A 25,721-nucleotide genomic window follows, 5' to 3' on the forward strand; every position below is an offset into this window, starting at 1 on the left:
AGCCTTTATCATCGTCATCATCCTACTGGTTCTCTGTTGTGTTAATGTCTGTGAAATGCTTCTGTTTTGTTCAGCGTTTGCAGCGAGGCGGTGGCGTACTTCCTGGCTCTGACCTCAGAAAGCCACAGAGAGGCCTGGACCAACCTGCTGCTGCTCTTCCTCACCAAGGTGCTGAAGATCAGCGACGAAAGGGTAGGAAACCAAAACACACCCTGGATTTAAAAAAAGTGAGATTGATAATGATAATGTTGCATTTACGAGATCAACAACCGCATACAAAATGTAAAAAAAATGTTAAACATTTCTTCATCTTTTACATTTTGTCAGCCACAAACTTGATTGTGATGTAAAACATTGACAGAAAAGAAAGCCTGCGTACGTGGATCCATGCAATGTTAGAATATTTTGAGCCAAGTAGCCTATAAGAACATCAACACACACCCTGCACCCCAGTGTTCCTTCTTTATGTTTAAAATTTGTAGCAAAATAAGAGAAACTTTGAGAGCCATTGTTGGATGACCTAAATGCTGACCTCTGTGTCTTTCTTTCCTCCTCCCCTGGACAGTTCAAGGCTCATGCATCCAGATACTACCCCCTCCTGTGTGAGATCATGCAGTTTGACCTGATCCCTGAACTGCGGGCCGTTCTCAGGAAGTTCTACCTGCGCATCGGCCTCGTCTTCAACATTGCACAGCTGCCTGAGCCAGAGCCGGACCCCGAGCCGAGGCGTGCAGAGCCAGAAACGGACATGGAGGTGGGGGAGGAAGCTGGGGAAGAGGCCCAGTGATGCTGCACCCCTCCTCCACCCCTCCGCCTACACAAACCAACCCACCGCAGAAATGTGCGGTTGTGCTGCGCCTCCTCAGGGCCCCCCACCCACCCACTTCACCTCCTCTCCTTCTCTTCCTCCTGTTGTATGACAAACACTTTAACCTGATTGGTTGGAGGTTGAAAGCCCCACCCAACACTCTGAACCCTCACAGACTGAGTCGTCATCTTCATCGTAAAAACAATAATGTCTTGCACCGGGTGTAGCGACGCCTCCACTGGATAAAACTACTGATCAGCAACTGACATGTACCCATATCTCTGATCTACATCCCAACACGTGTGCTTCTTACTGTACGTTTTAAAAAAAAAAAAAAAAGGAAGAAGAATGAATGATTTCAGTTCCATGCAAATACTCCGCAACTTTGAAATTTATCTCACACACATGGCTGACGATCTCTCTGCACTGCGGACGGCTAACTTTAGCGTTGGTTAGTCTCTTGGATGAAACTAGTTGTACAGATCTGCCGCTGTGTAAAATAATCTTATAATAACAATAATAATAACACTAGATTTTGTTTATTTTTCTCCTGGATTTTTTGCTGCACTTGATCTTGTTTTTGTTCTGGTTTTTTTTTTTTTTTTATGCACTGGAGATCTTACTTTTATGTTAATTTATTTGACTGCACCTCCTCCTCCTCCTCCTGATTGTCCAACACGGTATGATTTGTAATTAAACAAGACTGCGGAAAGTGAAGAGTTAAATTATTTCCATTTTATATGTTAAGTTTTTAACAAAAGATGAGACGACAACTGGGCTTCTGGAGCTGGAAGACAAGAAAGCAAACTGATGCTAGCTGCTTTATGAAGTCTCTATTCTAATTTCTGTTTTCATGTGAGTTTAGTTATCGCTCTACTGTACAAAAATCAGAAAACTTGATAATATTTTTTTTTTCTTGTTCGTTTTTTGGTTTGGGGAAGAATATATGTATAGAGAAAATTACAAATGTTAGCCGTGCTTTAAGTGTAAATTGGATGCATTCCTGCTCATGGATGTAGAAAACTAAATGTATATGATACAGCAATGTAAAGTTTTCTATGTCGCAAAAGATTATGTACAACTTTCTGTACGATACATCATCTGGCATTCTAATCAGGTTCTAGGTCAATAAAGTTTTTGAACTTGGTTGATTTGAATGAAGAATCAGTGAGTTTTAACTTTGTCAATAATCAGTCGTAATTCAGGTTTAGTTTAAAAGTACATTTTAATGCAGAAATTTTAAAATATGCTATATGAATATACAGACGTTTTAAGATTATCTTGCTATTGCTATGTAGTTAGACTTTGGTTGCATTTTTTTTTTAATGTCCCCATGAGCTTCCTTATCTGCAGCTGTGGAAACATTAAGATCGCAAGCCACAGTAAATGGAAAATACCCTGTGGAGTCCGACTCATGGGGAACTGGATGATGTGGCGTTTCTGCCAGGGTGGAGTGTCCAGCCTGCATCCTGAGTTTTTAAATTCGTTTTGTTTTTGCTTATTTTCTTGGATCTGAGCCGGGCTTCAGCCAGGTTTCTGTCCTCGGAGACGGATCCTCCACGTTGTCGCTGCAGCTCATCCACTTGTCCGGCTCACGTTTTGTGGGGCTGCACAGTAAAAGAAAGTTTAATGTTCAGATTAAAAGATTCAGCTAGTTTAATCTTAAAATAATATATATATATATATATATATATATATATATATATATATATCAATCTGTTTAGGAAAACTTTTAAAAATGAGAAACAGATTTTTACTGCCTGGCCTGGTGCTATCTCCACCCTGCAGCTGATGAGGCCAGTAGACTCCCTGTATCGCCACCAGCTGCTGAGTGGAACCATGAGCTGCTGTTGGCTACCGTTTCTCTGGCAAAGATACAAAGTGCTAAGCCGACCCTTCAACTGCTGGAGGAGAGAACTGGAGGGTGCCGGAAGCAGCTCTTCCTTCCTTGATGGGAAACGGCTACCAGTGTCTTAGAAAATAAATATATCTGAATGGATTTTCTGATGAAATGGGTAAAAGCTTTGTCTTTCTTTCCTCTAGTGAGACTAACTCTGCCTTCTAGGGAGAATGGATACTCGACTTTCTGGAGGGGAAAAAAACAACTGCTCCTCCTTAAAGCTACCAACCAGATTCCTCTTGAAAATCACTCCCTTCATGACATCACATTAGGCAGATGTGACGCCTTATGACTTTAAATACACGGGTGATTTCAAGGTTTGTATGTTATTCATTCAAGCAGAAGAAATGAGCGCCAGAAAAGAGGGAAGTAAGAAAAGTTTCCCCCTCACTGAGTGGTTGGAAAGATGGAGGTTGTTCAGGTCGGTGCCACTGTTGGTGGTGAAAGCAGAATGCTGCATTTGATTACTATCCGAAATTGGCCAGGTGGAAATATTCTAAGACGAATGTGACCAGATTAGTGCAGGTTAGTTCTGAAGACGATCAATATCTTCACCAGGGAGCCGTCAGAATCCAACTCTGACTCTTAAACACAAAATGCTGAACCAATCACAACGTTGCTTCAGAATCTGTTCAGCTGGCAAACATCGCTAATTCACTCCCTCCCCTTGAAATGAAAATTACACTAATTGATAGCCTCTTTCACAGCTTAATTTCATAGCTTGTAGTCATAAGTACTATTCCAAGCCATTTTTATTTTATTCTCAGTTTGCAAAGTTAAACTGTTGGATCTCGTAGAGATGAGAAGCAAGTGTTCGGCTAAAGGGACATATCGAACTGAAAAGGCTCTGGAAAGTGGGTAGTGTGAGGAAATCAAGGCTCAGATTTGCTCCCCTTAATCCTATATGAAGTTAATTTAGGCATTAAGACTGCAAATATATAACATAAGTACCTCTAAGGAAGTTGAACTCCCATTAGTTTTTCGTTTCAGGAAATCCAGGATCAAGGGAAGGACCCATAGTTAATACTTCAGCAGATTTGACGTTTGCAGATTCGAAAGCCTCGGCTCTGGATCATCTTCTACAGGTGAGTAAAATACATTTGATAAATTTGGAGAAAGACTTACATTGATGGTTTCAGGAAAGTTGCAAAAGAAGTTAGAAGTTGCAACTTGTCATTACTGGTAATCTACTGCGCTGACGAGCTGCCTGGGTCAAGCTCTTTTATCCATTCAGAGAACAAGAGCATTACTGTATTTTAACAAGACAGAATTACGCAGGCTTGAATATCTAGTTTCACCTAAATGATCAGTGCTTGTGCAGGTGAGGGTGGTGAGCCTCCTCCTTCAGCTGAAGCTCCAGCTGTCTCTGTTCTCTCCTCAGAAACTTACGGAGGGTTGACAGCTCTCTGATCACTTCCTGTTGACCTGCTGGAGAACACAGTAACTCAGGATTCAAAACATGAGTGTGAAAAGGGTATGGTGTGTGATTTACAAAGTTTTACACCCTTAGACTGTTGGCACATCCTCAAAAGACCCATTAATATCTGACAAAATGTGAAATCATTTTCTACGGGATTGAATATTTGTATCCGGGTGTTTATATCAGACTCACCGGGTATTGAAGGCTTCCTCTCAGTAACAGGTTGGATGCTTGGTGCTGATACAATACGCTCCTGGGCAAAAAAAAATATTTATTTGTAAGTTCCATACAATAAATTGATGACTTTGAAAATAGTTGTGTGCATTGCTAACTGACTTACAATTCTTGAAGTAGGTGAGCTCATATTAGATGACGGACTTGGTGAAATACTTGTTTGCTTCCTCTGCAGAGTTGGGACAGGAGGAGATGGCTCCCTCTGCAAAAACAACTGAAAAAAACACACAGTCCATCTTTGACGATCTGTTCAAAAAAAGACCAAATTTCCACGTCTAGTGTTGTTTCCACCTGAGGATCAAACCTTCACCCCAGTCGCACGTCTTTTTTTATTTATAATTACTACACTTTCCCCTTTGCTAACTTACTGTCCTTGGATTAAGTGGTCCCACGGCAGATGAAGGACTTGTCACAGCATTTGTACACTTCCTGTGCAGCGTTGGGATGGAAGGAGATTCCTGTCTCTGTAAAAATAAAAATAAAATAAAAACAGTCGATCTTGAATGATCTGTGCCAAATTTACCAACAGACTTCCTTTTTCTGTAAACATCTGGCACCTCATTTTGACGGACACGCTGGGGTGCATTCAGATTTTTCTGCTCTTTGCTGAGAACCTTCTCGACGTCATGAGTTTCGGCTTGATTGCTCTGTATGCCTTTGCTCTGCGGAGAGAAAGAAAGGTGACTCTCTCTGATGAATGCAGCGTGAGAATGAAGCTGGTGTGGCATTGTGTGAGCCCTCACCCTCATCTCTTTTTCCCGCCTCTTCTCCTCCTCGTACTGCTGCTGTATGCGGACCCTCTCCATCGCCAGCTTCTTCTCCTCGTTCTCCTCGGCAATCCGAACACGCTCTCGCTCCTCTGCCTTTTTTCTCTTCCCCTCCTCTATCTGTTTGAATAAATTGACAAGCTGGCGAAATAAAACCGACGCAGTAATTTTCCTAATTTAAATTTTTTTGCTCCACTATGCTTAATGAATGCAGTAAGTCCCTGTAAGCCTCTCTAACCTACCTGTTGTCTCAGTTCCTTTGTGTACCTGTCCTGCTGCAGAGGCGACGGATGACTCGACTCTACATTAGACGAGACACGACAATGTGGAAAAAAATGGAAAAACAGCCAAAACGCAAACTTGTGGCCAGAAGTGATTAAGCAGAGACCTTGCAGAGAAATTGGAGACTCTAGTTCTGCTCCCAGAGAGGTCGTCCTCTTATTATTAAAGCTGCGCATTTGATACAGGTCACCTGGAAACAGAGATAGAAAATGAACAAATTAAGAGTTCCACACCTAAATGTTCAGCTACGGTTTACGTGCAATACAAGAAAAAGAAAATAGATCTCAGCACAGATCAAATTTTAGTTATAATGAAGGATCTGCAGATGCACTAAATTCTGACTTGCTGCTTTGTAAAGCAAAACTTGCAGACAGAAAATATTTATTTAAACAAATGATGAATGAATAAATCTAACAAAAGAAAAAAAAAACGCTTCAGGTTCCAGTCAACTTACTAACAAGGTTTCCGTGTTTGTCTCTAATTGGAGCTCCTCCTCCGCCTTTTCCCCAGGGGTCGTACACCGCCAGTTCACCCTCCAGCTGAGCAGCCTCTCTCCTCTTCTTCTCTTTCTCTCTTCTTGTGCATCCTTCCTTTTCTGTAACCTGAACAGAGAACGCCCGGATGTTCTGTCCCAGTCACCGATGCGGCGCTGTGTAGTGAACACGGGGTTTGTTTTTTTTCTTTGAGATACAGTAATTATTGACCTGCGGCCTTGGTGCCTCTCTGCAGCTCTCGGTGCTCTCGCTCCTTTGGGAAGTCTCACATGTCTCCTTCTGATGAGCTCCTCCATGCGTCCCATCTGTGAAGATAATTCAAAATAAGATACGACTAACTAAAATAGCATAACGATTTTGTGACCTGGTACTGAGTTATTGCTAGTAATGTTACTCTAATATCAACATTTGTTTTAATATAAGATGAAAAAAGTGAAAAGTATTAAATATTTCTAAACAGAACCTGCTTTATAAAAAGGAGAACAGTCGGGTTTTACGTCAGTAACAGTAGATAAATGAGCATTTTAAACACTACTTCCTGCATCTTGCAAAACTATTTATACTCCCTGATTTATTTTCATGTTTTCATGCTACAAATAATCATTTGTATTTTATGAAGATTTTGGTGGTAGATCAACACAAACTAGCGCAAACTAGTGCATAATAATAATAAGGCAGAAAGAAAAGGACATATAGTTTTCCAACATTTTTTACAATTAAAAAAATCTGAAAAGTACGGTGTGCATTTCTCTGATACCTGATACCTCTAATAAAACTAAAAACCCAGAGCAACTCCCGCCTTCAGACGCTACAAGGTTATTAAATAGTCTGCCTGCATGTAATTTAATCTCAGTATAAAGTCTCCTGTTCTGTGGATGCTGTTGCTCCTTCTGTGGCATCCGAGGTGCACAAAGGATCACAGATCCTTCCTTACAGCAGCTGTTGTGTTAGGATTCATAATCATCACTGCTCCAAACTTAAATGCAGCAAGCGTTTTACCTTCTTGCCTTATTTGTACAGTTTTTCTATTTCCTCAAAGTGATCTGTTGTTTTTTTAACACATCATCTCTATCTTGAAACATGGTGGTTGCACCATGCTGCTATGTTGAGGAGGTTCCTCCGCAGGGATGGGGAAAATGAATGGAGCTAAATACAGGGCAATACCTGAAGAAAATGTGTTAGAGCATGTAAAGGACTTCAGCCTTGAAAGCACAGTCTTCTTCCAACAGAACAAAAAAATGTTTGCAGGTTATTGTAATTAAAACAGAAAAACTGAACACATTGGCAGCCATCTTATCCTCCAGTCAAAGTGAGCCGGTGTCCTGTTACGGTTAGTTTCTCTTATCAAACACACCTGAAGCAAATAATTATGCCATTCACAGAACTGGACTGAACACTGAGGTGATTATCTATTTGATTCAGATATGTTGCGCCATGAACACAACTAAGAGCTGCAGGACTCTGGGCCTCGAGTTCTGGGCTGTAACAATCCTTTAGGGTATTCAATACTGTAAAAACTGTCTTTAAGACACCACGACAAACACACCAATCGCACTTACACGGCAGCGCCTGCATGACTGAATGATGTGACTGTGATACATTACTCAGATATTGGTTAGAATAAGGATCCCGCATTCTGGGTCCTTCATACCGGCTTGCGTCACCGTTGGAAACTATATGAGATTCAGGAGAAACCACAGGGACCCTGCAAAACACACACACATAAAATGTGCAACCAGTTCACTTCGGTATTCATTTTACTCTTACATAATGAAAAAAAGCAACTGCTAGCTACCATGGGATGGCCACCTGCCCTTGCATGCCAGGGAAGGTGTTGTAATAATTGAACGGTGGGACCACTTGCACCGCTCCCATCCCACACAGAGGCAATGTGTTCCCTGGCAGCTGATTGAAGTTTGGACCGAAGTTCATCAGGGGATTGTATCCAAGAGTTCTGGGTTGTGAGCTTTCAGAGAGATTGTCACGTTTAGGATCAAACCCCGAGGTGTCAGAAACATCCTGTTCCAAGCACTGGTGCTGATGAAATGCAGCCCCAATCTGCTGTTTGAGAAATAATACATCATGACTGAACAGTTAGTCAACCTGAAATGGATGTTTTAGCTTTTTCTGTAAATGCAGTTGGTCTACCTCTTTCTCAGGAGTTGTGGCTTCAGCGGCACCAAGCTTCAGCACAGATTTCTTCTCCCTGATGACAAAAGATATTTAGAAACCGTCACATGTTGACACCCAGCCCGAGTTCATTACGCATCCACTTAACCCTAAAATGCTATGAGACACACGAAGCAATATATAAATTCTTTTTTTTTTTTTTAGATGATCTCCTGCGTTTGATTGAATTCACTTTTACTAGGAGTGGTAAAGAGGATTAAATTATAACTGCCTCAATAAAAACCTTTTCTTGTTTTTCTGTTGCTCTGCCATTTGTCTCAGTAGTTCCTGCTTGTACTTCTCCTTCTTCATTTGAATAATGCTTCGTTCCTCGACTGCCCCTGCATTGAGAACAACAGATAATCCATCAACAACACATCCATCAATGGATATCCCTTGAAGCACTAACAACAGTGGATCTTACCGATCATTAGTCCAGTTGCGAGCTCTTTCTCAACTTTGTTGGCAGTAGGTGTGGATTTTGCTGTTGTCTTCAGGTTCTGTGGTGTTTGACTAATGCTGAGCAAAGATATAAAGAATTGCGACTTGCTTAAACAGTTGAGCATTTTCCATTTTTTTAAGGAAGTGCTTTGTTGGCTACGAAAGTTTGTGAAGTGTGTTTTTGATGCCACAATGTCGGAAAAACTAATCTGTGCATTGCAGGAGCAGAAAGTCGTAACTCAGCAACAGCTTGAAGCGGTTACCTTATTATTATAAGGATATGAGTTGCTATTTTTGTATTTTGTCGTGCTTTATTTCTTCGACAATGACAATAAAAGGAATTCTGATTCTGATTTTACTTTAAAGTAAAGTATTTTTAACATCAAGCCATCAATAGAAGTCAAGGTTGCTTACTCCGCCTTCCAGATCTCGTTGCTGTTGTTATGATCTCGAATGGCCAGGGCCTCCATTTCCTGTAAGTCTCGCAAATCTCTGCCATAAGCCGAGATTTGCGAGACAAAACAAAAGTGAATTCAGTCAAGATGCTATGAACCAATCCCTAATGAAACCCTGTTGAAGTTCAAAGTCATTTTTGACCAGAAATAAAAGCAGTACCTCTTCTGTCCATGGTCAGGGGTTCCCCATTCCTCTTTGCACTCCTGCTCATTCGTGCTTCTGCCTCGCCTCCTCCGGCGTATGAAGTCATACTCCTCCTCATCCTCTGTGTTCAGCTCCTCCTCAGAGCTGTACGTCTTTCTCGGCTGATGAACTTCCCATCTCTTTCGCCTCCAGGAGCAGGGACTCCTGGTGTCTGGGCTTCTTCTGTAGTCTCCTGCCTCGGTCAGAGTGGCAGCATTTTTCACGGATACGGGACTCTCCCTCTGATGGGGCGGAGTGCTGGTCTGGGTACTTATGAAGGACGGAGCAGAGCCAGGACTAGTTATGCATACAGCATCTGATGCTTGATGTTCTGGCTGAAAACGATACATTATGTGGAAATTAAGTTACATTTCTTAAGGTTAGCACTTAAGGATGTATTTTTCTACTCATACCTTAGAGGTAACTGGATGTGCTCCCTTCTTTGACCTTCTGTTTTGAGCTTGCTCCTGGAGGAAAAGGTTGTATTCTCTCTGTCTCTCTTCTCTCAGTCGTTCCTATGGCAAATTGAAAGAAAACAAATGCAGTACTTTTATTTAAAAGTATTCATACCTCTGAATGTATTTGCTATGTATTGGACATGTGCTTATATGTGATATTTCAAAACAAAGTAGCAAATAAATATATAGTGGAAAGACAAATAAGCTTTTAACATTTTTTCCAAGTGAAAACCAGAAAAATGTACAGAACAATCACCCACTTTTACTGATACCTTCTCCTCGATAGGTAAGGAGAAACCCTGCTGCTCCTCACGCACATGACTTTTACAATCCTTTTTCTGAAGAAAGTAGAGCAAAACAAAACAGTCATTTGAATCCACATACGCTTAGCAAGAAAGGTAAGGAGTTGTGAACATATTGAAAGGCTTATTTAATTAGTAAAGAAAATTATCAGACCTTGGCAGCATAATCTTTGTACTCCAGCTGCAGCTCCAGCAGCAACTTCTGCTTCTTCTTTTCATAATCTCTTCCCAGAGCAGCTATTCCTGAATCTGGAAAATACATCTTATGTAGCACTTTGCTAGGCTACCGTATAATACCACAATTAATACAGCTTGAACACTTTCAGAGAGTTGGATAATACCTGTGTCAAGATTGTGGGTTATTTCCTGAGCTGCTGACGCGGATGGAGGCATGCTGGAGACTTATTTATTGCGCAACATCAATCTTTGACTGTATAAGACAAACACAAACTAAGTATTCAACACTGCTTGAATATATTTCAAAGCTGCTGTTATGAAGGACATACCTCGGTTTGTTTGTCTGGGTGGTCTGTCTGTTCCTGCGTCATTGTACTCGAGAAATGTCCCGCTGTCGTTTATGAACACAAAAGAAATTAGTCTTTCTCCATAATAGCCAACTGAAACGAGCGTCTTAGTTTTAAAGAGTTATTGGTCCGTTTTATAAACGCAAATGAGAAATCCGCTTAATCGAGGCGCAATGGATGAAGCGTTGCGCGTTGCTACGGGCAACCATGACACTATGTCCCGACAGACTCACTGCAGTTACTAGCAAGAAACTGTAAACAAAACCAAAATTAGACTAAAATAAAATAAAAACTAAAAGTAACAAAACATTTTTTTAAAAAGAAAAATATAAGCGGTTTTGTCAAAAAACAGAGAGAATGTGTTTTTTAATATAATTGTTTTGTTCATTTTCACCTTTCTCTTATGGCCCTGTAGTAAAGATATTAACACTCCTTGCCATATTTTCTCAATTAATGCATGTACATAGTGACAATTAAAAAACAGCTGTTTATTAAAGTAATGCTGACAGATTCAAAGAGATTCAAAGGATAATAGTTGACAAATTTGAGGAAAATCTTTTACGTTTCGAGGTATGAGCAAAACCGCCGCTAGATGGCAGTGTATCCTTAACAGTCAGTTGCTGTCTTCTATGGACTATACCATCTGTTGGTGATGATAGTAATTTAAGAAGAGTAATCCATACACTAGTTATTATAACTCGTAGTGAATCACATGAATATCTTAAATATTACGTTTTTAAATGAAAATCATATCACCGATTAATTAGCTGTAGATTTCTGAAGCACTACGACCAACAGTTTGTAGTATTGGCATGTTGGTTTCGTCCAACTGTCATGGCTTCCTGAGCGAGTGAATGCAAGGCCCCAACAATCTTTGAAGAAACTCCAGTTTTCGTCTCTTATTTGAGGAGGAATTTTGGTTTTTTTTACACATCAGGTGTCGAGATTGGCCGTTAAATTTCACCATGGCCGGGAGCAGCACGGCTCAGAAAACCTGGGAGCTCTCCAACAGAATGCAAGAGGTGCAGAGCATCGATGAAATTTACAAATATGACAAAAAACAACAGCAGGAAATCCTCGCCGCGAAGCCATGGACGAAGGAGTATGTTTGATTGTGTTGTTTGTTTTTACTGAGCATTTATGTAAATCGATGTTTGGGCTACTTTGTGTGGTGTTTATTCTGTTAGTTCTGGTTAAGTTAAAGCATAGCTAGTTAAAAGCTAACATGCTGATTTTCCACTGCAACAGCACTTTGTTTGTTTACAAGGGTCTACATTTGTGTTGTGGCTTCAGTAAACATATCCTGAGGCAAGAGATCACCTAGATCTGGAGTATTTATCTCACTTTTGGAGAAAAAAAAACATTGTACATAGAACGAGCATTTTTGTAGCCATTTACCTTCAAAATGTGAATATAATTCAACATAGGCTATCAGTATTTGATTATGGTTATAAAATGAGAGTACGACTTAGAGAAGTGATGCATTAAATCATATTTACTGTAAAAACAGTTTAAATAGATAGAGTGCTTATTTGTGATTGATTATTTGTGTTTCCAGTCACCACTACTTCAAGTACTGCAAGATCTCAGCTCTGGCCCTGCTGAAGATGGTGATGCACGCCCGCTCCGGTGGAAACCTGGAGGTGATGGGTCTCATGCTGGGGAAGGTGGACGGAGAAACCATGATCATTATGGACAGCTTTGCACTGCCAGTGGAAGGGACAGAAACCAGAGTCAATGCCCAGGCTGCAGCCTATGAATACATGGCCGCCTACATTGAAAATGCCAAACAGGTAAGAAAAATCCATAACATGCAGGTTTAAAAAATTAGTGCACTAAAACTTTCTGTGGATTGCTACCAGATTTTTCTGTTCATTTGAATTCTGTGTATAAATGAATGAATTTGTTATTGTGATTGAAGAATAGTTTAGTAACTAACTTCTTGATCAGAGTGCTTTGTCTTAGATGGAACAACCAAACTATAAAATAAGCCACTTCAAGGTAAAACTTGCCTTAATAATTTAATAAACCCTAGAGCTTACAGACTTCTTGTACAGCAGTAGAAGAAGTCTGTACTTGTACTTGCTAAAACAAGTTTCAAGTTTTAGTACTTGCTGTACTAAAACTTGAAACTTGGGTTTCAAGTTTTAGAAAGACAAGTTTCTAAAACTTATGTTTTAGAAAACACAAGTTTAGAAAACTTAGACTTTAGAGAAGCTAACATGATGGGGTTACCACACCCTTTCACTATCAACCTTTGTAAATGGTTAATATTTTAATACCATAAACTTAATTTTAAAGTTCTCTATCCTATTCCCATGTGCGACATTTCTAGCTAACAGGCTAATTCTTCCTGTTTTATCTGTCCCAGAAGGTTTGTGGTTTTTAAAATGTTCTTGTACATTACAGTTAATGGCATCTAAGGATGTATAAAAAGCTTCAAAAGAAACTCTCCAAGTAAAACATTAAGAACAATTCAAATGTCAATTTCAGTACTTTTAGTCAGTCGGCAGGATGTTGGTAATTATAAGAATATATTTTCAGTTATTTTTTGCCCCAAATAAATCAGTAATTTCTATCTCATAGATTTTACAAAACTTTTGAATGGTAATCAATAACTTCTTGTCTCTCTGTGTCGTATAGATTTTATGCGAAACTTTGGTGAATTTTCATTTGAAACTCTAGAAAAGGGGAAAGACATGGAAACATGCCTTTCACATCAGAAAAAATCTGTAGGGTACAAAACAATGATATCTATATTCGACTTTTACATAAAAAACTAAAATAAACTCTTAAACTAACAACGATTATGCCAAGGTAGACTTTTTTTGTCTGACGTAATTTCTAATCAAAGACGATGTTTTAGTATTTTGTTGCCATCAGTATTGCTGTAAGTTTAACTTTTCAATATTATGCCTGTAATCTGTTGTGTTAGGTCGGTCGGTTGGAAAATGCTATCGGCTGGTACCACAGTCACCCAGGCTACGGATGCTGGCTGTCGGGCATAGACGTCAGCACTCAGATGCTCAACCAGCAGTTTCAGGAACCTTTTGTGGCGGTTGTGGTAAGCCATAAAAAAAACCCTTTTATTTACATACGATCTTTATAAAGTCATTGAAAAGTTGTAAATTTACTTATCTTAATTTTACACTTTAGGGCTTAAATATTTCATTAAAAGGTCTTGAAATATATTGACTTCAGTCTTAAATTTGTACATTTGATGATTTGCAGCTCAAGATGCAGGAAGGCGAAAAGCCCTCTCACATCAGACATTCAGCTTTTCCTGCAGAAATGTTCTGCAGCTCAATCTGCTTTATTGTATTATCAGTAATTAAAATCAAAAAATTTTTATGTTCCACTTTAAGCTCTTTCTTCAAAAGAAAGTTTTTATCTTAAAAGACTTGACTCTAAAAGATTGATTCTTATAGTTTGGTATTACCAAAATACACAAATTTCCAATTTAGAAAAGTGAATTTAAATGATGGAGTGGCTCATATATAAACTAAAAAGTTGCTAAATAAGCTACTGATTCTAATTTTAAGTCACTTATGCAGGTCTTAAATTCCAATTATCTTTGTATTAACTTTTAAGTCCCTGAAACTTTCAGAATCCCTGATTTTAAAAAAAAACACACACAACTTGTGTAACTGAGAAGATTTCTTTATGTCTCAGTGCAGCTTTGTAAGTTGCTCCGTACATTTTTTGTTGTAGTTGTTGCAAACACATTTCCTTTGTACACCTCATTTGGTTCAGCATTGCTTAAAGGCTGGCGGCGTCGTATAACGAAGTGTGTATTTTCAGCACACTGACAGCCAGAGTGGGAGGCCCTCGGGGGGCAGATTTGAGCGGTCCCAGGAGGATCTCACGACCTCTGACTTTGTTTCCCCCCTTTCTACTGTAGATCGACCCGACTCGGACTATTTCCGCAGGGAAGGTCAACCTCGGTGCCTTTAGGACATACCCAAAGGTAAAGCAAAGACATTTCCTGAACCAGTTCGTTTTCTGTTTCAATTTTTATTTATTTTAGTAATTTTATTTTTTTCTTCTTATTATTATTTATATTGTTTATAAATGTAAATAATCAACCTTGAATTTATAGGGTTACAAACCTCCAGATGAAGGGCCGTCAGAATATCAGACAATCCCTCTGAATAAGATAGAGGATTTCGGTGTGCACTGTAAACAGTGAGTACATCTGGGTTTAAAATGTTGCTCTTGGATTCTGATTCTGCCCTCCCGGCTCATATTTTTCCTCATACGTGTCCTATTCAGATATTACGCCCTGGAGGTGACTTACTTCAAGTCTTCCCTTGATAGAAAGCTCCTGGAACTCCTCTGGAATAAATACTGGGTCAATACCTTAAGTTCTTCCAGCCTGCTGACGGTATGTAAGCAACTTCAAGAATCAAAATGCGCGCTAATTGTTTGGCATTTTGATTTATGGTTAATTATTAGACTATAACTCACTTGGACATGTGTTCGCCATCTTGTGATGTTGTGATTTATTACCGCATATTAGCTAAGTCCCCGTGTTTGTTGGCTTTAGTAATAAGCTGTATGTGAACTTTTTAACACAGTTTAGAAGTAAAGTTGGATGAGTGTCTTCCCCCCCTCCCTCCACAGTTTGGTCTGAATATTGAAAACCCATGATGCCAATTTGCATTTGGTTGTAACTTTGTCCTGCGCTCCTCTAAATACCTTCAACAGACATCAGGCTTATCCAAGCAGGGACCTTTTTGACGTTGTGGAGGAAGATGAATTGACTAGATGTCAAGAACAAGCTGCTCCACGGGTGACAGGCTTTGTCAGTTGCTACACTGTCCTCCTCGTCAGGGCCCCCCGAGTCATTGTGTTTTAATTACCTTCTCTACTATAAACACGACCTCACCTTAAGCAAACGTTTCGCCGACGTTCAGCCATTCACCACGGCTCGCAAAGTGTTTTCAGCAGCTTGTTGGGCAGATTAGTTGCTGTTCTTTATGTGGAAAAATCTGCTCTCTGGGTTTTTTGTTGGCAAATTCTGCATGGGGTGGTTTCTTTGTGTGTAAGTGAATGTTTGCTTGCTGGACGCTCAGAACTCGGACTACACCACGGGCCAGGTGTTCGACCTGTCGGAGAAGCTGGAGCAATCGGAGGCCCAGCTGGGCAGAGGCAGCTTCATGCTCGGCCTCGACACGCATGACAGGAAATCCGAGGACAAGCTGGCCAAAGCAACGCGAGACAGGTGGATATCTTTCCATTTTAAAAAATCCGTTGCACTTTTGCTTTAAATAATTTATGTTTGACTTAATTACCTAACTTGCCTTGCAAATGTAGTCAAACTCGTAACATAAGCTATATAGTAACGGAGATTCTTTCTTAACTATTTGCAAGTAAAATTATGAAAGTTATATTAAAGTTATTGGAGTATTTCAATTAATACTTTTGCAGCAATGTTGTTTTTCAGATTACTGGAAATCTATAAAATGCAACCCCATAGTACTATGTTGCCACCACCATTATGTTAGTCTTATGTTTTCCATGTATGTCAAAACGTTTAAAATTTGTCATAGTAAGTAGGTGACTTCTGCAGGCAACTGGGTGCACTCTGGTTCATTTAGAGTTATCATAGTGTAGTGAATTGAAATAGAAAATGCATTCTTCATTTTTCAGATCTTTATGTGTCAATTGTCAAAAACAATGCATCTTTTCCTTACACTAACTATATTTTTACATGGCCTGTAACTTAAAATCAAATTGTTTGATAATATGGAATAATTTTAAACTCCATACATCTGCTTTTTAAAATATTTAAACAGATTAGAGTCATTATACATTTGCTCTGCAACTGTGTATGTAAGAAACTAAACAATATATTTTTATGGAAGTCTATGGAGCGATTCTCATGCAGATGTAACGTTTCTGTACTGCCTCCCTCCTTTTTTTTTCTTGTCACTGACTGCTAATCTTCATTTTTTTCACTCCGCTTTCTTTCAGCTGCAAGACGACCATAGAGGCAATTCACGGCCTGATGTCCCAAGTCATTAAAGATAAACTCTTCAATCAAATCAACACATCCGCCAATTAACACTGAAAACACAGTTTTATCTCAAAATTATTTCTTGTGCATGACTGGCTGTACTCCTCCTTAGACTACCACCATTTCTGTTTGAGAGGGTTTTTGTTGAGCAAAACTGCAGTAAAAAAAAATAAATAAAAATATTAAAGGCACCATCCTGCGTGAATATATTTTTATGTGATCTGTCACATTGCATCTGGTAAAGTGGATCATTTAAATAATCTAGTTCCATGTCCAAATACTCTAAATACACGGTGTATATTTAGGCCTCTAAATGAAACATGTTTTAGGGCAAATCCCTCTCCAGCAAAACATTTAAATAACCCACTGTGGTCACATTTGGCTCCCACAGCGTTACATAACCGAATGACGAACTCCAGCTCCTGCACAGGCTCAGCGGGGATCGCCCGCCCTGCCTGGGACGTCCCTGCGGGCTCACATGCTCCGCGCTGCTCGGCCCTCGGCGACAGACGCGCCGGCGATGCCGCCGGCTGCGGTGGAGGCGGTGATGCAGCGCAGAGGCACGAGCCGCGCACACAGGAGTCCATTCACCCCGGCGTGTCTGCTCTTCATCGAGGCGAACGTCCACCTTGTCTGCCTCTTTTTTCCCCACTGACAGCTGTTTTGACTTGCGTTCGTGTCGTGTCTTGTTTTTCTGGTATTGTAATGGTTTAATGTGTATTTGTAACGTCATGTGTTGCGGAGGAGAGAATCCCGGCGGGGCAGTGGAGGAGATGCCTGGTGTTTCTCATGCACGTTTGCTGTGGCACAACTGCTTGTAATAATTTTCTTGAACTATTATCTAAATTGTCTTCAGGTTCAAGGTAGAAAAATGAACCCCGCTATATTAAATTTAATCAAGAATGTAAACTCGTTAAATAAGGTTTCTGCAAAAACCTACAGATTAGTTCATGCTTTTGCCAGATATAATTGCATGCATGTCTGTCATAGTGCTGATGAAGTATTTAAAATATGCAGGGCTAATATTGTTTTGCCGTATTCCCCATTCCTCATTATTTTAGATTCATCGAAACATACTGAACTTGTTCAGTGTGTAAACATAATGATTATCTCCAGATGGACATTTGCATGCATGACTAAAATTGCATTAGGAAAAGCCAAAAATCCATTAGCCATATATAATTTTTTTTGTTTTCTTTGTATTTTAACTCCACAGTACGTCCCTATTCCTTCAAAGGGTGAATGCATTAAATGTTTGACGCTGCCATGAGTGCGGATGATTAATGAGATTAGTAGCTATCGATTACGGACACCGAAAGAAGGTCCTGTAGTTCAAATGTCCCAGGTAAGATGTTGAGATGTTTAGCTTGGGCTGGTGACAAATTAAGCAGCGATGTGTGTGAAGATGGAGAACGCAGCCCAAAAATGTGGAGGTACAACACTTCCTCTCCACCATGTGCTCCTGCATAAGTAGAGGGCGGTCCCTCCCCTAGGACGCTCAGGTCATGGCATGATGTAGATTAACAATGCAGGGGTCACTGCATGTGGTGGGTTCCTGACTCGGTGTGTTTTACTGAAATATTATCTCTGTAATGTAGCAATGACGGGGGAAATGTAAACTGCAAAAGAGATACTTAAAAAAAAAGTTTTTAAGTAGTTCCGCCTACGTATAATGTATAAAAATATAACTATTTGTTGTTAAACTCTCATTTGCCAAATTAACAATCCCACTTTGTCCATTCTACTTTAACTATTCCTCACACAATTCAGCATAAGAGAAAATTTGTTTTTTAAACTATTTCTTTTAAATAAAATCTAAAAAGTGTTGTGTAATTGTTTTTGTGAAACCTTTGTTTACCTTAACACCCCTAAATAATAAAACTTTAAAAATAAAAACATGCATTTGGAAATCAATTTATTAGTTTTTGGAGGGAGTCTTTCTCTGTGTAAATTAATCTATTTTAAACTAGCTGCTTTAGAAAAGGCCTCAAAGGTTTCTTGATGAACAGACAGGTCAAAGAGAATGATATAGAAATATCAAAGCAGTTTTAGGTCATAAAACAATATACAAAGCTTGAAGAGCTTTAATAGGAGTGGGGCATCTTAGAGGCCCTTATTAACTCTGGAGATCTACTGATAGGACAACTACTAGATAAATCCAAAATGCAATGCAAAACTCTAAATATATGATAGTGAACTAAGTCTATATAATATGTGCCACATCGTGTGGCTATCATGCTGTGGGAGGGCTTTCAACAGCAGGGGCAGGGAAGCTGGTCAGATTTGGTAGTATTGACTGCTCATTGGAAGAAAACCTGAGCATGTTTTCTTCAGTCTGATCTGCAGACTGGTGTGGATTTTCCAGTAGGACCCCAAATCTACAGATAGAATTCGAAATCAATAGCTCAGGTAAAGTCCAAACCTGAATCCAATTGGCAATCAATAACTTAGAAGTCGCTAATCACAGACACTCCAATCAATCTGCCTAAGCTTTTTGCAGAGAAGAATGAGTAAAAACAAGTGTTTATATGTCTATTAGGATAAAATATCTATCATAATAGACTTGAAGCTAAGTCGTTTTACAAAGTACAGGGAGGTTAATTCAAAAGTACGCCACTTTTTCAGCTTTTCATTTAGAATGTCTTTTGAGCTTAATAATATAAGTTAACGTAACAACATGTAAGATGTTTAAAGGATATGGCTCTGCATTTAATCGTTTAATGACTGGTTTCAAGTTAAACCGACTTAAAATGCAAAAAAAGAGAAAGAAAAGACAACTATTTCCGCCGTATTCTGTAAATTCTGGTTGCTACCGTTGCGTTGTTTCCATAACAACTACGTGCTAGTTTCAAACAAACTTTGTTTGCGACGGGCTTTCTAACTTCTCCGAAGCTGCTTCCTTTCCATAAATTTTAAGGTATTTGCTGACCTCGACCGGAACGAGAAATTTGTTAGTTTTTACTCCTTTTTGTGAAGAGGCATTGCGTTAAATGTTTTTGTTATTCAATTCATACAAATGTGTCGTACTGCGCTTTTAATGCAGCTTTAAATTACATTTTTACTTCACAAAACGTATTTAAAGGCACAGCTATGATGTTTGCACGTCATTTATGAGAAAAGAGCGAAATAAAGGCTCTCGCTGCATTTTTTTTTTATTCGGGGACTTGGTTAGATGGCTTTTATATATTATTGATTTAAGGATTTGTCCAGGACTGGATAAGAATGGAGAAAGTATACTTTTGAGATGAAATATGTTGCAGATATTTTCAAGAATTTGATATTTGGGTTCATTTTGTCCCTTATTTGTTACCGTAGTAAGCATTTTTGCGCGTTCGTAATATTGTCAATTGTGTTTTCATTTGATAATTTTTATGTTATCTAATAGTGGGTCATGTGCAACTTCTCCTTATATCGTATTTTTGTATTTATTTAAACTATTTCACATCCCTTTTTAAATAAAATTATATTTGTTTACAATTATTTGATTTTTAATCCAATTCTAGAGTATATCTTATGTCTGATATCACCAGGACCTCCCTGCATTTGTGGGCCCTCCGGCGTGTGCCTAAAGGCCAGTGTAGTAATCTGTCAGTAGCCACACATGCTGACAGCTGTTTATTTAGCAGGTGGAGAGGTGATATATAGTAAAACCTATTCTACAAGCATCGTAAAATCAAAGTGCAAAATTTAATACCTCGGTGTAAGGTCAAGCTCATAAAAAAGTCCCTTGGGATCTGAACACAAGGAAGCAGAGGAAGCAGCTCAGACTGCACATAGAGGGGGGTCACTATGGTTACAACACAAACTGAGGGGTCACCAAAGCATTTGCCCTCTTAGAAAACGTTCACCTCTTTGAGTATGAAGTGTTTTTTGTTTTGTTTTGTTTTTTTCACAAGTTACTTTCAATTATAAATTTGCATCAAAAATAAAGATTTTGATATCTGATTTTTTTTTAAATGTAAATAGAAGCTATTTTTAACTAATAGTTTTTTTGAGGAATTTGTTTGTTATTTCAGCTAATATGTGTTTTTCTTATAAACAGCCCAGGTCAGTGCGGTGGGCTCTGTGACTGGCTGAAGAAAGACCCTTTCTGAAACCAAGGCATCATGGCATGTCTGACCGTAGATCTCATTGCTAAATCTGGAAAAAACTTCAAAAAGAGAAGGGGCATCTCTCTTCTGCAATACCTGAAGACCCTGACCCATCTCCACTTTTCCAACAGGAACATTGAAGAGATTGTGAGTAGCCGACATCATCACTTATCCTTCGTTCCTGTTTGTTTCCCCAACTATTCGTTTTAAAGTTGCTTTTGACATTTTTAGGGAGATCTGTCCATGTGCGGGAACCTCACTGTGCTTTACCTGTTTGAGAATCGCTTAACAAAGATTTGCAGCTTGGACTTTGCCTCCAACCTCACCCATCTGTATCTGCAGAACAACAACATCACTCATATGGATAATCTCTCCAACCTGAAGAAACTCTCCAAACTGTGAGCGCAGACGCTTTTAATGGATTTATATTCTGTGTCGTGTCCTCAGTTTGAGCTTGAAGGCATATGGGTGATTTTCCTGCTCATATTATTTTTCAAGGTATCTGAGTAGGAACAGAATTTCAGTGGTGGAGGGTTTGGAGGAGCTCCGCGGACTCAAAGAGCTTCATTTGGAGAATCAACAGCTGGAGCCAGGGGACCAGTTGCTCTTTGACCCCATGAGTGTCCTCGCTCTTGCTGTATGACCTGCATTTCACATTGGGCAGTGCAGAAATAGCCACAAAGTCTGCTCCTTTTTTAATGAGTGTCTTTTTTTTTTTAACATTGATACCAAAGAGGCTTCTGTTACTCCTGGTTGTTTGGATAACTTAAACTGAGCCTCTGCAGACTCCGGAAGCTAATACAGAAATGCATATTTAGCACCGGCAGTAGTTCCAATATATAAATTGCAACAAATCTAGATGCTTCAGAAAACTTATTGTCATAAATCTATGTGATTTTCCGACATACAATAACCTTCCAATGTGTTTCTTTGAAGAAAAGCTTTAATTGCATGTCAGTTTCAATTTGCTGTCTCATTCTTTCTGTCTTATATATAACTGTAGGATGATTTGACTTCAAACGTGTTTTAATGTATCAGTAATATGAACTCCTCTCTCCCAACTGACATGAATTCTTTGCACAGGAATCTCTTTGCGTGCTGAATATTAATAACAATAACGTTGAGGACATCAAAGACCTGTCGGTGCTGAAGGAACTCGAACATTTTTCTGCTGCTAAGAACAAGTTGCTTCATATTGACGTAAGTCACCTTGTCTATTGGGAGATTATCTGATAGACCAAAACTGAGAGAGGCGTGAATGTGAAGTGCAAGAAAAATTCACAATTTATTTGTTTTACATCTTTGTAGAAACATTTTTGCTCAATCTTCTTTCAAAAATACCTCTAGGTAAACCAACTGAATGGAGAACACAGACTCACAGATTAGAAATTGGATTTGACTAGGTCATTCCAACAAGCGAATATCCTGTATCCACTCATCCCATGGGAATGTCCCAAACTAATCCTAATTTTAATGTCTCTGCCAATACAGCTGATTCAAATGGTCGAGTAACCTCCCCATTTAGTTTTTCCTTGCATCTTCAGATAACCTCTGACCGGATTCCTTGCTCCTTCTCGAGAAAAACATCCCCATAGCATGATGCTGCCCACACCATGTTTCACTCTGGGTATTGTGTGTTTAAGATTCTATCCTCTACATAGCATTTGGCAAACTTTCAACAAAAGTACTTGTGACTTTCTTGCAAAATGGCTTCAGAGCTTCAAGCATTCACAAAGCAGCTGGCTTCATACTATCTTAGTCACAAGGAGATTCTGTTTTCTTTTGAATGTAAGGGCCTGCTCTGAATTTTATTTAGAGGAATCAGAGGGGAAGGGGCCACCTTCATGCAAACCGTCACCACCTGTCATAAAATCTCCAAATCACATTGGGGTATAAATCCTTTGCATGACATGATAGGAAAGTATGCAGACAGTGTATATTAAAATCACATTCATTAGCTGATGAAGTTGACTGTTATTGCTCGGCAGGTTTCGGCAGCGGTGTGTGAAATGATATGGAGAGCAGGGATGTAGGGAACCAAATCCTGCAAAAACCCTACCAGAGGTTCCCAGTCTGCTCGACGCGCAAAGGATCAAAATTATGCAGCAAATCAGCAAGCTTCTCCCCAGAGACTTTTCTCCCTGACAGCTTTTAACAAGCACAAGTTTCTCTCTTTCCTTGAAAGGCTGGATTTTTTTTTTCCTCTTCCCAACCCAAGGATCAAGTGTTGAGATATCCTGAACTCAGAGAATATCACTTAATGGAGATTTGTCTAATACGATGAAACCCAGAATTGATTTGCAAACCAACGAGGTTGATTAAAAACTTCATACCTCTGACAGCACTTTGCAAGCATTTTATAACTGACTTATTCTTCTTTAATGCAATTAAGTTCCTGTTTTTGACCATTGACTTAGTAATTCCAGTGTACATGTCACTCCCAGCAAATATTTCCTATAATTTATGCAGCCCGTCTCCCTCAATTGATCCTGCAAAGACAGCTCTCTAAAGGATCCATTTCTTTTTCTGCAACATTTGGTGAAAATCCTGAGGAAACATTATAGATTTTTAAAATAGATTATGACAGCCAGTCAGCCGGGATGACAAATGGGGAGCCTCTTCGGAGGCTGTTAGCCGCGCGCAGGGCAGAGAGGACAGAGGAATCGAAGCGCTGGTCAAACACGCAGGTTCATAACTGGTCCATCAAGCTTAGCGAGTCTCCAGCCTGAGTTGCTCCACACGCCCCCGCGCTGGGGGGGCAATTTGGCGCTGGGCTCCTCTTCAGTGAGGACCTTCTGAGTGACGGCCCTGACACGATCATTTATCAAAACCTGGGAGCGCACGGTGCTCAAGGGGTCCCCTCTGAACTGATTGCAGCTCAGGCTGGAAAAGTGGAAGCGCTTTGGCCAAGACAGGAAGGCAATGAACAATCAGAGCGTGTCCAGAGAGTATTCATATTTCCAGGCTTGGATTAATGTGCCTTTAGATAAACATACAACTCCAGGCAAGTCGCTGGAGGAGCCAGCCTTGCATCGCCCCCAGGAGAAAACTAGGAGTTACATGACACCGGCGACACTGTTTATTAAAACAGACTGATGTGTTGTTTATGCCTTTTTCTATTGGCCCTTGTACCTCACACTAACCTTCACTTTTACCACTTCTTTGGCACTTAATCATGTGTTTGTCTCTGATTTGCCATCCTATTGCAGACAAGCATTAATTTGTTCAAGGTAAAGTTGAAATGATTTCCTCTTTAGTTTCCAGGCATCACAGTAAAGACACCGATACTCCCATTTGATTCAGGAGTGATTAAAACACAGCATCTTAATTTGATATTTTTCTGTTTTTGTAGGAGTTGGAGAACGTGTTTGAGCTCTGGTCCAAGCTGCTCATATTGGATTTGAATGGAAATCCTGTGTGTAAACAACGAAAGTACAGAGATCGCCTTATAGTTGCGTGCCAAAAACTTGGTAAATGTTAATTGTCCTCTTGAGAAACAGAAATGCACTTAAATGCTTTACTCTAGCTGTTTTGATATATATATATATATATATAAAATCATACAAACAAAAAACAGTAAATGCTTTCTGTTTCAATTATACATTTGTTTACACAGGCACTCTCGATGGTAAAGACATTAACGAGATAACCAGGCAATTCCTTGTTAACTGGAAAGCAGCAAAAGAAAGCAAAAAGAGAAAAAACAAGAATCCAATGTTGACTTGGCCCGTGGTTGCTCATCCTCCCTCAGGTGAGTCCCTCCTTATCCTTTTGAATCAGTTACTATTGTTTACTTACCATTGCAGTTCCGGGGAGTAGGGGTTTTATCAGTCAGATTTTTTTTTGTCAGTTTTTGGTAAAAAAAAAAATTTTTTTCTTTTGTGGCTACAATCCAAAACAATCTCCCTAATCCACACTCCTCACGTTCTTTACAATTCAGAAAACAGATGAAAGTTGCATGTTAGACCCTCTGAGTCATCAATACTTTCTATATCCTGCATGTGTTCGGACACGTCAGAATTTCTCCAGTGTATGTGAGTTTGTTTGTGTTGCAGATGACTTTGGGTTCGCAGAGTCAGAGCCGAGTCAGAGTTCACATCCTCTTCGGATCTACCGGCCCAGCGACATGCATCGCGGGGAGCCACAGGAGCCTCTTCGGCCCTTTATATCGGTTCAAAGTCAGTCCATAAGTCCAATTTCTGAGGTCATCAGTCTGAGGTCCTGAGAATCCCTGCTATATTCCAACACAGCGCGGCCCTGTTTTGTCTAAACACCTTTCATCTTTAAGCCATATATTCTGTAGCTGCAGTGGGTAAAATTCATGGCATATCCTCTAATGAGTAAAACAGCAGTTCTTCTTCTTTTTCTTCTTCTTCTAGATTTTTAGTTTCTGTACAAATAAATCATTTGCAACTCATTCTGTTCCTTGTGCTGCGTGCATTTTTCCCCCTCTCTCTTCAAAATGCTTTTTGGTTAAATGAGTGAACCATTGGATGAAATGTGGCACCTTGTAGAATCATTTAGGGCAGGCGACTCTAAATGATTCGCCTGCCCTATTATTACAAGTCCTAAGCTAACAACACATGCTTCTATTCAAACAAGTCTGATGAATGATCTGAAACAATGAGGATGTATTTATTGTCATCTGAACAGCGTTTAATGAGCCACGTGGCTGGATAACCCCTGTAAGATGCGGGGTAATTAGGGGAACAAGCTTGCTTAACCTTTTAAAAGTCCAACTCATTATTAGTGGCCCGGAGCAGCGCTGTTACCCCATCCTTATAAAAACAATGTTTATTGAGGCCAGTCTGAGAATATACATAATATGAATAATTCCTTTCATTAATTCGCCGACATCTCCGTTTGGAGACCTGGAAATCAGAGTGATTAATTTATGAGTCTCGCAAGAATTTCCTAAAGGCCCGCCTGTTGATTGCAGCGCCGGACTTTATTTATTAGTCGTTCCAATGAGCTTGCAACTCAAGACAGCCTGGCCATTCGTCAAAAAAGCAGCTTTATTTTATATCATCTTACACTTGTCTGTTTGTTTTCCTGAACAGTTGCAAACAGTAATTTACTTGTATTTAAATCTGACTAAGAGGAGCTTCTTCTTTTTTAAATTTTTTTTTTATTATTATTTGTCGTTGTAATGGCGGCCTAAATTTCTTCCCGA

General features: G+C 39.6%; 4 protein-coding genes across 8 annotated transcripts in view; 3 read left to right on the forward strand and 1 right to left on the reverse strand.

Moving 5' to 3' along the window:
• Positions 1 to 1,965, forward strand: part of arfgef1 (ADP-ribosylation factor guanine nucleotide-exchange factor 1 (brefeldin A-inhibited)) — a 52,902-nt gene extending 50,937 nt beyond the window's left edge. Inside the window, exons 40-41 of the mRNA XM_044105528.1 lie at positions 75 to 192; positions 566 to 1,965. Coding sequence (XP_043961463.1) covers positions 75 to 192; positions 566 to 787 — 340 coding nt within the window. The 3' untranslated portion in view covers positions 788 to 1,965. The remainder of the gene's footprint in view (positions 1 to 74; positions 193 to 565) is intronic.
• A 49-nt stretch (positions 1,966 to 2,014) lies between these two features.
• LOC122824606 (centrosome and spindle pole-associated protein 1-like) lies at positions 2,015 to 10,664 on the reverse strand. 5 transcript variants are annotated; one of them, XM_044105442.1, is made up of 24 exons: positions 10,421 to 10,664; positions 10,256 to 10,338; positions 10,069 to 10,163; positions 9,873 to 9,950; positions 9,568 to 9,669; positions 9,131 to 9,489; positions 8,930 to 9,007; positions 8,499 to 8,593; positions 8,319 to 8,415; positions 8,054 to 8,111; positions 7,701 to 7,966; positions 7,510 to 7,610; positions 6,116 to 6,210; positions 5,866 to 6,013; positions 5,518 to 5,601; positions 5,372 to 5,430; positions 5,106 to 5,270; positions 4,920 to 5,024; positions 4,731 to 4,826; positions 4,469 to 4,576; positions 4,321 to 4,381; positions 4,007 to 4,136; positions 3,660 to 3,787; positions 2,015 to 2,415 (listed from the first exon to the last, which is right to left on the reverse strand). In XM_044105442.1, exons 2-22 carry the CDS (start codon positions 10,305 to 10,307, stop codon positions 4,015 to 4,017), a joined length of 2,424 nt encoding a protein of 807 aa, XP_043961377.1. In that variant the 5' UTR covers positions 10,308 to 10,338; positions 10,421 to 10,664; the 3' UTR covers positions 2,015 to 2,415; positions 3,660 to 3,787; positions 4,007 to 4,014. The 5 variants fall into 5 exon arrangements, with proteins under 5 accessions (XP_043961377.1, XP_043961378.1, XP_043961379.1 ...); XM_044105443.1 differs by having other exon boundaries at positions 7,701 to 7,963; positions 10,256 to 10,344; XM_044105444.1 differs by having other exon boundaries at positions 4,007 to 4,133; positions 10,256 to 10,344.
• Positions 10,665 to 11,124: 460 nt separating this feature from the next.
• On the forward strand, positions 11,125 to 16,648 carry cops5 (COP9 signalosome subunit 5). The gene is made up of 8 exons (XM_044105447.1): positions 11,125 to 11,540; positions 11,997 to 12,231; positions 13,374 to 13,502; positions 14,340 to 14,405; positions 14,538 to 14,623; positions 14,711 to 14,822; positions 15,514 to 15,662; positions 16,415 to 16,648. The coding sequence occupies exons 1-8, from the start codon at positions 11,404 to 11,406 to the stop codon at positions 16,503 to 16,505; spliced, it is 1,005 nt and encodes a 334-aa protein (XP_043961382.1). The 5' UTR covers positions 11,125 to 11,403; the 3' UTR covers positions 16,506 to 16,648.
• A 2,623-nt stretch (positions 16,649 to 19,271) lies between these two features.
• On the forward strand, positions 19,272 to 24,965 carry ppp1r42 (protein phosphatase 1, regulatory subunit 42). Its single transcript, XM_044105448.1, has 8 exons — positions 19,272 to 19,374; positions 20,500 to 20,695; positions 20,780 to 20,946; positions 21,047 to 21,185; positions 21,632 to 21,748; positions 23,901 to 24,018; positions 24,165 to 24,299; positions 24,604 to 24,965. The coding sequence occupies exons 2-8, from the start codon at positions 20,564 to 20,566 to the stop codon at positions 24,771 to 24,773; spliced, it is 978 nt and encodes a 325-aa protein (XP_043961383.1). The 5' UTR covers positions 19,272 to 19,374; positions 20,500 to 20,563; the 3' UTR covers positions 24,774 to 24,965.
• Positions 24,966 to 25,721: the final 756 nt, after the last annotated feature.

Source organism: Gambusia affinis, linkage group LG21 (assembly GCF_019740435.1).
Source record: "Gambusia affinis linkage group LG21, SWU_Gaff_1.0, whole genome shotgun sequence".
NCBI classification, from domain to species: Eukaryota; Metazoa; Chordata; class Actinopteri; order Cyprinodontiformes; family Poeciliidae; genus Gambusia; species Gambusia affinis.

What these genes read in the sequence shown, in the direction of transcription:
- LOC122824606 (XM_044105442.1), bottom strand. Translation starts at nt 10,307, where the DNA reads ATGCCTCCATCCGCGTCAGCAGCTCAGGAAATAACCCACAATCTTGAC. An exon ending in AACCCACAATCTTGACACAG is followed by an intron (nt 10,164 to 10,255) that starts GTATTATCCAAC and finishes TGTATTTTCCAG; the next exon opens with ATTCAGGAATAGCTGCTCTG. An exon ending in AGGAGAAGGTATCAGTAAAA is followed by an intron (nt 9,670 to 9,872) that starts GTGGGTGATTGT and finishes AATTTGCCATAG; the next exon opens with GAACGACTGAGAGAAGAGAG.
- ppp1r42 (XM_044105448.1), top strand. Translation starts at nt 20,564, where the DNA reads ATGGCATGTCTGACCGTAGATCTCATTGCTAAATCTGGAAAAAACTTC. An exon ending in ACAAGTTGCTTCATATTGAC is followed by an intron (nt 21,749 to 23,900) that starts GTAAGTCACCTT and finishes CTGTTTTTGTAG; the next exon opens with GAGTTGGAGAACGTGTTTGA. An exon ending in GGTTGCTCATCCTCCCTCAG is followed by an intron (nt 24,300 to 24,603) that starts GTGAGTCCCTCC and finishes TTTGTGTTGCAG; the next exon opens with ATGACTTTGGGTTCGCAGAG.
- cops5 (XM_044105447.1), top strand. Translation starts at nt 11,404, where the DNA reads ATGGCCGGGAGCAGCACGGCTCAGAAAACCTGGGAGCTCTCCAACAGA. An exon ending in GCGAAGCCATGGACGAAGGA is followed by an intron (nt 11,541 to 11,996) that starts GTATGTTTGATT and finishes TTGTGTTTCCAG; the next exon opens with TCACCACTACTTCAAGTACT. An exon ending in GTTCTTCCAGCCTGCTGACG is followed by an intron (nt 14,823 to 15,513) that starts GTATGTAAGCAA and finishes CTGGACGCTCAG; the next exon opens with AACTCGGACTACACCACGGG.